Source organism: Austrofundulus limnaeus, unplaced genomic scaffold (genome assembly GCF_001266775.1).
Source record: "Austrofundulus limnaeus strain Quisiro unplaced genomic scaffold, Austrofundulus_limnaeus-1.0 Scaffold30, whole genome shotgun sequence".
In the NCBI taxonomy this organism is placed as follows: domain Eukaryota; kingdom Metazoa; phylum Chordata; class Actinopteri; order Cyprinodontiformes; family Rivulidae; genus Austrofundulus; species Austrofundulus limnaeus.
The window spans coordinates 2514545-2524288 of record NW_013952432.1 but is presented as its reverse complement, the minus strand read 5'-3'; the positions used below and the strand labels follow the sequence as shown (position 1 = coordinate 2524288).

Sequence of the window (9744 nt, the reverse complement as noted above, 5' to 3'; positions counted from 1 at the left end):
CCATTGTTCATATTTTAACCAATTCCATCTGGTTTCTTAATGTTACTTCCTTTGTCCCTGGCTGAGCCGGGTCGTAACAGTCCACTTCACATTTGCGGTTAACTCCCTTTGCTTCTTTGTGTCCATTGTGAGAACTCTGGACAATTACCTGCAACTGTGAGATAACCCTGGACGCAGCCAAACAACTTAAACAATAATTCATGTTAAAGTGGTTTTATGTATTTTTCAGAAGGGATATTGTCTGTTTTTGTAGGTTTTTTTTGCCTCGCTGTGACCACCTTTCACTCATTTACTTGCAGATACAGTATATACATATAGCCCAGTAAAATTAATGTGTGTACTAGGAGCTCAGCACCGGTGCCAAGATTATAATTTCCTTCTTCTTTTGATTGTGTTTTTTTACAGGACTCTGTCTGGCAGGCTGCCACTCAACCTTTTTACCCAGCACAAGGCATCTCTCTGGGTCAAAACAGGAAAAAAACTGTACTTGTGCTTWATTTCTCACTAAACCTTCCCTGATTGTTTTCATGTAATATTGAGTTCATAATATACGATTTCCGTAAACTCAAATTAGCAGTTTCCCCGTTTTAATACAAAATTAAACATTTTGAAATGTTATGGCAATATAAAATAATAACATTTTAATGACAAAAATTTTAACATCAGCTTAACTAAAACGCCGATTGTGAGGTAAACCAGCAACCTGGAACGATGAATGTGGTGAATGGCCTAATTAAGTTATCAATAATCTAGAACCATGTGGTTTGTCTTAAACAGTTTGTCTATATTTATCAGTATGCTCATTCTGAGTACTCATTAAAGATCGAAAAGCAGCTTTTTAGCCAGAGTGTGTTTTCATAAAGATGCTAGACTTACTTACTTACTTACAGTGTTCTCTCTGTGTTCTGCAACTGTTGCAGATTTATATGTTGAACGATACAGTTAGATCACTGTGGCCTTGTTTTTCTGACAACATCACGTGTTCTCTGTTATAGCAAAAAGAAAACAGGTGGCTAAAGTCTTGACCTTGCTGTAAAGAGTTGAAAATGTGAGTGTGAATGGGTGAATGTCTGTTAGTGTAAAGCGCTTTGGGGTCCAGAGGGACTTGAAAAGCGCTCTGTATGTTCAATACCATTTACCATGAATGGGAAAAAGAAGGAACATTTGTCTATACAACTTTTTGGCATGAATCTCTGGATTTATCATGGTGGCAATTTCTGGCTGGGATTAAATCAACATTTTCTGCATCATTATTACTGATAACACGTTTCACAATATTTAACATGAGTGGCTGATGGGTAAAAAAAATTCTAGCTTCCTGTTAAAACTAGCCGTGCTGCAAAGCCAGTGCAACCTGGTACGTAAACAGGAACAACAAATGGAGGTTTGAAAAAGCTAGTAAACACTTTTCTTCTGGTATCTCCACCTATGAAAAAGATGATGCCTTTTGCAACTTGTGAGAAAGTACTGTAAAGCTGCTATATCCTTCAAAATCTATAGGATAGTTGAACTTAATTTACCATGAACAAGCACTACTTTCAAATGGTTTAAAATAAGGCCTGAGTAATAAGCACATTTTCATTCTTACAAAGGGAACATGCAGGACTCATAATAACACAGCACACGTTCCAAACTACCTGATGACCTAGAGACAGAAAGAGGAATTCATTGAGGTGGAAAATTATCAAATGGAGATATTAGGGCGAGGGCAAGTCAAAGAGAAAGTGAGACAAGAGTTGGAAAGAAATCATGGAGGGAAAAAAAAAGTCATAGGATCATGTTTAAGAGACGCAGGGAAGCTTACCTAAAGATGACCTCTCTGGTACACCGGCCACGTACGGTCCGTCAATAAACTTGGGTTCATTGTCATTGATGTCCTGCACTTTGACCACAAACTCAGACCTCGGCTCCACTGGTAAGTTGGTTAGTCGGTCTATAGCTTGGGCTTGGAGGGTGTAATAAGCCTGAGCCTCCCGATCCAGGCGCTTCGTGGCATGAATGTCTCCGGTGTTTTCATCAATGGTGAAGATGGATGTGGCGCCCTCTCCAGATAACACATACTTCACCTTGCCTTCCCCTTTGTCCACATCTGAGTGCAGCTGTTTAAAGAAAGAAAGGCATAGATACTAAATAACTTACTGAAGCAAATTCTGTTAATATTTTAGCTGATAAAATTGGCCTAATAAAGGATGACCAGAGGGCTTCTGTTCCATCCAATCATTATAGCAGTAATGATTAAACCAGTAATACACCAGCAAGGTTGACATCCCACATTGTACATTCAGAAATAACAAGCCAGGTTTATTGTCTGAACTGAACAAATTTGAACAACATTGTCTTTTAGTACATTTAATGTGATTTACATATTTTAACGTGTTTTGTGATATCAAATGCATTTATGCTGCCAGGCGTTAGCAAGTATTTATTATTTAAACCATGCAAATTTCCCCTCTCATGTCACTGCAGATGTCTACAGAAAACAAGAGCGAATACATGGTGTTTACTCACTTCCTCTCTGTTCAGGGTTGTGGGTACATCATGTTTACTGCATAAATATTAGAATCAGATCAAAAGATCAAGACGAGCAAAAAATTATTCATGAATTATTTCCCCCCACAAACACATTCTTTTTTGGCTTTTGTTTTCACAAATAATGGGAAGGGATAAAATATTGCCACTTAAAGTAAGGGACACTAATTAGATGGTCATTACAAATAAAACAATTTTTACATTAAATCTCCTACAATGAATAATCAACAAAACTGGCTTTAATTATTTTAATACCAGTTGTCACTAAATGGTATTTTTCAGGAAACGTTTGCAGTTTTATACTAAATTTAATCAATTTTTAATCCAAGTTAATTTTGTGACAGAAAAAAAAACTTGTGTCGAGTGAATATTTAATTAATATCCAGTGTTTAAAATCATTATATACTCAAATCAATTTCCCATTAAACACATTGCTGTAAATGTTATAAACTGAGGGACATTAAAATAAAATATGTCCTGAATTACCCTGAAGCCCTTTAGCATGTTTATCTGACAGTTATCATATGCTCTGCTGTTGTAATTTTCTGGCCAAAGGAGGAGAAAAAAACCCCACTGGTATCAAGATATAAATACTCCTCAGTACACGGAGGGTTTCATCGCAGGTCCAGCACCCTGGGACTTCTGTACACTGAGCAAACGGAGGGAAGCAGAGGACTAATGGGAGTCAGAGCCACTGTCCAGGTTGAAACTGCCAAGATCCTGCAGTACATCAGGAAGAAGGTCCCCAGTGATAAACTGCTAAGTGAATGTCTCTGGGCTGGGTCGACTAGGGTCGACTGTCGAGAAACACTTGACTGTAGAGTCTTCCACATGCTGTTTGGTAAAATACAGTTGAGATTTATTAAGAGTTTTCTTCAACAGTGGCTTTCTCGTTGCTACTCTCCCATAAAGCTTAGACTGGTGAAGAACTCAAGCAACAGATGTTGTACTTGCAGTCTCTCTCATCCCAAATGTTGAAGCCCTTCAGAGTGGTCACAGGTGTCTTATTGTTCTCACTACTCTCTTTTTTGCACGGTCACTCAGTTTGTGAGGACAGCCTGCACTTGGTAGATTTGCACACGTCCCATTTCTTGATGAACGATTTAGCAGAACTCCTTGGGATGTTTAGGGACTTGGAAATCATTTTTGTATCCATCCCGACTTATACATTTCAATAATCTTTTCTCTGATTTCTTTCAGTATTACAGTTAGGGCTCACTTATAGTTGCACTTTTGAGTGTAGCGCAGTGCTCTACTGACAATAAGTGGACCTGAGTAAGCAGTATAGGTGTTTATACCTGATACTTGTACTTTATGTGTATGTTGGTGCAGTATCCTCCAAAAGGACACGTGGCAGTACATTTTATATCATGGAAATGTTGTAAAAAGAAGAACAAATGCTTGATGGACAAAGTATCTGAATAGACCACGATCCACTTGTTGTAACCCTCAAACTAGAGGAGTGGCTCCGACAGATCCCAGGAACAACCTCAGACAGCTTAGCCCAAAAGAGTGTGGCCCCACACGCTGAACCTTCAAGCTCCCAGACCCCTGTTTTGGTGGGTTTATTTTTGGAAAATGTTATTCTGAATCAGTGCTGGTAGTTAGGAAAAAGGTAAAATATTTCTGTAACTGTGCAGCAAAAAAGAAAAAAAAAGGTAACACATATTTTACACACAATCTATGCAGCCTCCAAAAGACCATTCTGCTGTTGACAGAGATTAAACATTTGTAAAAGCTAGACAAGCCTTTATAATTGGCTTTAAAACTTATTCTCAAAGCATCAAAATATTATACGAGCAACTCTGAATAAAGAAATTAACATTATCATGACAAGGAACTGAGCCTGAATAATCCTCTTTGAAGTTGGAGTGTTCTGACGGCCAACAGCTCCTTCCACATGAAGTGATCACAGCAAACGTGATGGAAAAGGCTGTGGTTAGTGCTGAAAGATGGGCAGACAGACCGTTTTTAGCTGTCAGCACACTGCTGAGTGTCTGTCTTTTCTCTGTCATCACAAACATGAAAAAGCACCATCAGAGCATGTAGAGCAAGTATTTCAGGGTCTGCTTTTCCCAATTTTTGATATTTTGTGTTGAAAATTTACAGAATAAAATCTCCACTGACACTGTAACAACTTTACTACTGTCCTGAATCTACAATATGTTTTCAATCTTGCATCAAAATGCATGAGAAATAAACAGCTTTAAATTCAAACCTTTTTTTTTACCATGAAATTACTGCTCTGAAAAGACAAATTGCACCTGATGACTCCAATAAACTAGAGACAAATAGTATTTAGAAAGTGTTATTTTAGCAGTAATTGAAAGGTAACCAGATTGTTGTGGCTCTTAAATCTAACAGCCCAACACTGAAACTTGACAGTAACTCATAGTATTTATCAAATCTGCAATGAGAGCGTTAGAATATTGAGGGTGCAAGTCAAGATTATAATTTACCCAATAACCTGTGTTCCATAGCTTTCCTATTCATTTATTTTATTGTAAATTTAATGAAAAATATCTTGACGACAAACTGAAATCCATTGCAGGATACTGATTTTCAGTGCTGCTATGGGCTCAAATAGTCCCAGCTAAGACTCTAAAAATACCAAATCCATTCAGTTCTACCTTGAGATTTAATKACAGAAAAATAACAGAATTAGCAACAATGTCTAGCAATTTTCAAGAACAGTTGTATTTCGCTRCTGGGAATTCAAAAAAACCTTTACCTTGGTTTGAAAGAGTTCCAATAGTTCACCTTCAATCAACAACAACAAAAACCTCTCAAACATAGTGCAGTGATTAAAAGAACTACTCAGAACAAACAAGTTATTTAAAGCAACACGAAGCCGACTAAAACTAAGGTCACCAAGTGTTCAGATGGGTTATTAAACGTACATAGACTAAACTATGGGTCTCCTTAAATTTACAGTTCTTTTTACTGAAGTAGCCGTTTGTAGAGTAGTGGAAATGTTTTGAACATTTATTTGCTTTCATGTTGTGAGTAGCTCATCAAATGACCTTAATTTGGTGAAATGGATTATAGCTATAGTTTAGTTGGAATGAAACTCTGTTTCTTCAAACTAAGGCCATTCAACAATCTGTTTACAGCAGGTTAGACAAATACTGTTCATAAGCTTTTTTTTACAAATCCTCATTTCTAGAGATCTGCAGGAACACTTGAAGCAGCATAGCTTTCCCAGCCTTTAAAACAGTTGTGATATGGCAGTTGCTTCAGCTGACAGCAGTAATCTGCCAGTTTCCTGTCTCTGCAAAAAKAGGAGATGTGGAGACACACCAGCATAACGAAACAATACCCGAAATGGGTGTAAAAAGCCAGCATTGTTGTTGATCTTGACACAGCTGCTGCCAGTGACCGTTTATTTTGTACCAACATATACACCTTGAGAGAATGCATTTCAGTGGACATTGCTGAACTTTAAAGACTCTTTAAACCAAAAACTGAAATTGTTGCACAGAAGCGTAAAAACTAAAATGCACCACCGAACGATTGTCCATTCCCTCTTCCTACATATCCATCAACCAGAATATCTGAAGAGATGTGTAACCAAAGGCAACTGGAAGACAGCAACATCCTTTTGTGTTTGTCAGGAAATTCTCTTTCCTCACAGCACCATGCAGCTTTTTGAGTCTCACTCTGCTCAGAATCAGAAGCCTGCACATTTTCTTCTAGGACAGTTTGATTTTAGGAGTACTTCAATTGCATAATCTCTAACTTGGTCAGCTTTTATTCCTCACTTTCTTGTGAAAGAACTCTTGGAAAAGACCTGTCCACTTTCATCTTCAGCTTTCTATTGGTTTGCCTGAATTGCTATACGAAACCTTTATTAATCTTGCCAGTAGGTGACACAGAACTTCAGAGYTTAAAAGCTGTTCTTGGACTCACTGCAACTCAACTTTACGAAGAGGAGCAAATCAATAGTCTTTTATTTTTAGGATCACAGAACACTTTCTACAGTACTTTTCAATTAGACACTGGCTTCTCTTGCTTACTTTGCAGCACAATATAAAAAAGAAAAGCCAATAGAGCAGCATTTTATTAGGATTGCCATGAACAATGGCAATCTATTATTATCCACCTCTAAACTTGACTCTTTATTTATTTATTATTCATCCCAGAACTTTCACCGTTAATGCGGTCCGGCCCCATGAAAAATACATCATTGCGTCGGCGCCGATCTCACGAGGTGTGCTATTGTTTATCTTTACATAATCTGTTACCAAGGCGACGTAATCCCCAAAAAACTAATCTAAAAATCCCCATTGGATTACATGGGAAGCTCCTCACTCTAGGTCATGTGACCTTAGAGTGTGAGCGCTGTAATTTTAAAGAAGAAATTTGCAAACAAATTCCTACTACAGCCACRATTTTCACGTTACAAAGACACATTACACATCAAAACGTAGGAATTTTTGTCTTCTTTCAGAAAATGTGTGTGGTTTGGCTCTAAGACAATTGGTTTTCTCTCTACGTGCTTCAGAAGCCAGCAAAACCAAGTTCCTTCTCATATCTCTTCCATTCAAAAAATGGTCAAAACTGGATTCATAAGTCTAATGCTGCGTTCACACCGAACGCGATTTCAGCTTCAAAATCGCAGCCAACGCTGAAGTTTGAAGCTTGTGCACTTTGAGGTCAGACGCAGGACAGCTCTTGAAGCGCTGCATGGCAAGAGCCTCCCCGCCCCTCCCTCCTCTGTCGGGCTCTGTTTAATGTCGGACGAGGAAGTGRCTTTGCTTTATTTACAGAGAGCAAGAGCATGTCACGTTCATCAGATAATTAATTCATAATTAATTCACCAGATAATTCAGAGTAGAGGCTCACAGCTCGCTTTCAGGACTATTTTTCCAGTCTGATGAGTCGCTGCCACGCATTGGTGCTGAAATCTCCTGTCAGGACACCGACTGCAGGCACTCGATTTCAGCTAAAGAGCTCCKCTCCATCTGTTTCAGGTTAGTGGACATCATTCAGTAAACTGTCCCGTTGGGAAATATGTCGCTACGTCACACAGTGGAGTCTCTCTGATTGGTTGACGCGGCGCGTCGAGCTGCAAAAGTTCAGATTTTCTAACTTCAGCGATTTGCGCCTCAGCGCGTTGAACGCTCAGATCGTTCAAATCGTTCAAATCGTGCTGCTCTAATCGCGCTTGAGTCGCCGCAGCACTTCCCGACGCTGCTTGAAGCGCGTCCACCATAGACTTTGCATGTAAACCTGATGCTCTTGATGCTGAAATCGCGTTCGGTGAGAACGCACCATAACACTTACTACTAGCCTCTGTTTGACATATTGAACTGAAACTTGGTTTACTGGTAGATGACATTAACCTCTGTCACATACTGGAGCGGAAACTTCAAAAACAAGATAGCAGCCGAAGGATCTTCGGCCACTTTTTCTCTATGCAAATGAAAGGACATATTTTCAACATGAATGCACCCCCACAAGTTATACGTTAAAACGACCGACTCAGCCAGGGGAACTGTGTTCTTACTCAACTGTATATTTCATTGTTACCACATGCGACGCAGTAGGCCCACAAAGACACCCAACAAATGCCATTGTAAATGAATGGAGAAGGCCTCAAAGCCTTCAAAACCTGAACGCTTTTTAAAGTATCTCATGAACCACTGATTTTAAATTTTATAAAACTCTAACACAGTCATCATTGGACAATCCTCTGTCACTGTCCAACAGTTTTGTCCAACTCTGATAGAAAATGGCTGTCCAAGCAACCCTGGATTACCATGTAAGTGCTGGACATCAGCACATTTTACATATGCTGAATGAATTTAATGTGTGAAATTAAGTGTGAAAAATCTTTAGAACAACTGATCCACTTTATTAGAGTATTCAAGTCTTACAAATGACAAAAATAGTATAGAAAAATGTCTGTTAGCAAAATATTTCATGTACCAAAGCACAAATTCAGCGAGAAAACACACAAAATGACTTATAAATCAGTCATTTCTTGACCTTTTAAAGGTAATATTTGCTAAAGCAGTTGCTTCAATTGAAAACACAGACTTAATACATATTTAGGATGGCCACTAAAAATGTCTTATACAGCAACCACTTATAGCAACATAGGACGAGTTTTGCACAGCTGGCAATCCTCTCATAGTTTCTCCAGGAACTATTCTAGTTTATGTTACAACCTGCTCGTACATTATTATTGTCCAAACCTTTATTTCAATTTATCTGTAAATGTCATCATCTCATTATAGGATAAATAAGTGTGTTATTTTGGGTTCTGAGTGCAGCCCTGTGGGCTTTGAGAATGCTTAGGTCAATATTATTTTTGGTGGCACTGACGGAATACATGTTGAATAGAGGATACAACACAAAGGTCTTTTATTAATGGAATCTATCAGATGATAGATGCCACATTGAGGGTGTGGGGGTGGGAGGTTGTGATTGCATCAACTGTGTCCTCAAACTTAAGTACATGTGGCCTCTCTCTTATAGGACTCGCCATGTTTATTCACCATCTTGTGCTGTCAGGAGCAGAGCTGGAGTAAATTGTCAGTCGTGGAGAGAGTCAACATTTAATCTGGAGGAAGCCAGCCGTGGCCGCTTGTTTCCAGCAAATGCCACGGACGAGAAGGACAGAGCGGGTGGGGCCACAAAAGCATGACGACCAGGTCAAAGGTCAAGAGCAGCATGTGGTCTTTTCTGTGAGCTCTTTGACTTCCTGTACATTTCAAACAGAAAAGAGACCAACCTCAGCGTGACATAAAACCTGTGGCATCACACCTAACATACTTGTCAACCCTTTCGGACATGTACCTGTATGCTGACCTTCTGAATCCATAGAAATCCTATAAAGTRCTCTCACACAGCACAAACTTTATTTACAACATAACTGGTTGTACTCAATGACCTGTGATGCACAAAGTCTGTGATTGCGGACAGTGTTTCCTGGGGGGGGGGGGCTACTTGTTTTATAAAAACATAAATTTACGTGACTCGCCTGCAATTATGGTGATAAATTTACACATACATGAATATTTAATTGCCCAACTACACCCTAGTTCAGGACTCCTCATGATTTTTATCAATAAAATTATTGTTGATAATAAGTGATTAGAACTGTGTGCAGCAGATGATCCAAGTCCAGAGTTCTCAGTTTGAAACCTTCTGGAGCTCTTCTGTGTGACTCTAGGTGTGACAGAGTGTGGATGGTTGATTGTCTCTTTT

At 38.9% G+C, this 9744-nt stretch overlaps 1 protein-coding gene across 2 annotated transcripts in view; it reads right to left on the bottom strand.

Moving 5' to 3' along the window:
* LOC106515574 (cadherin-7) overlaps positions 1–9744 on the bottom strand; it is a 155400-nt gene that overhangs the window by 93544 nt on the left and 52112 nt on the right. For both annotated transcript variants that reach the window (XM_014005431.1, XM_014005433.1), the window contains one exon: positions 1805–2099. In XM_014005431.1, coding sequence (XP_013860885.1) covers positions 1805–2099 — 295 coding nt within the window. The remainder of the gene's footprint in view (positions 1–1804; positions 2100–9744) is intronic.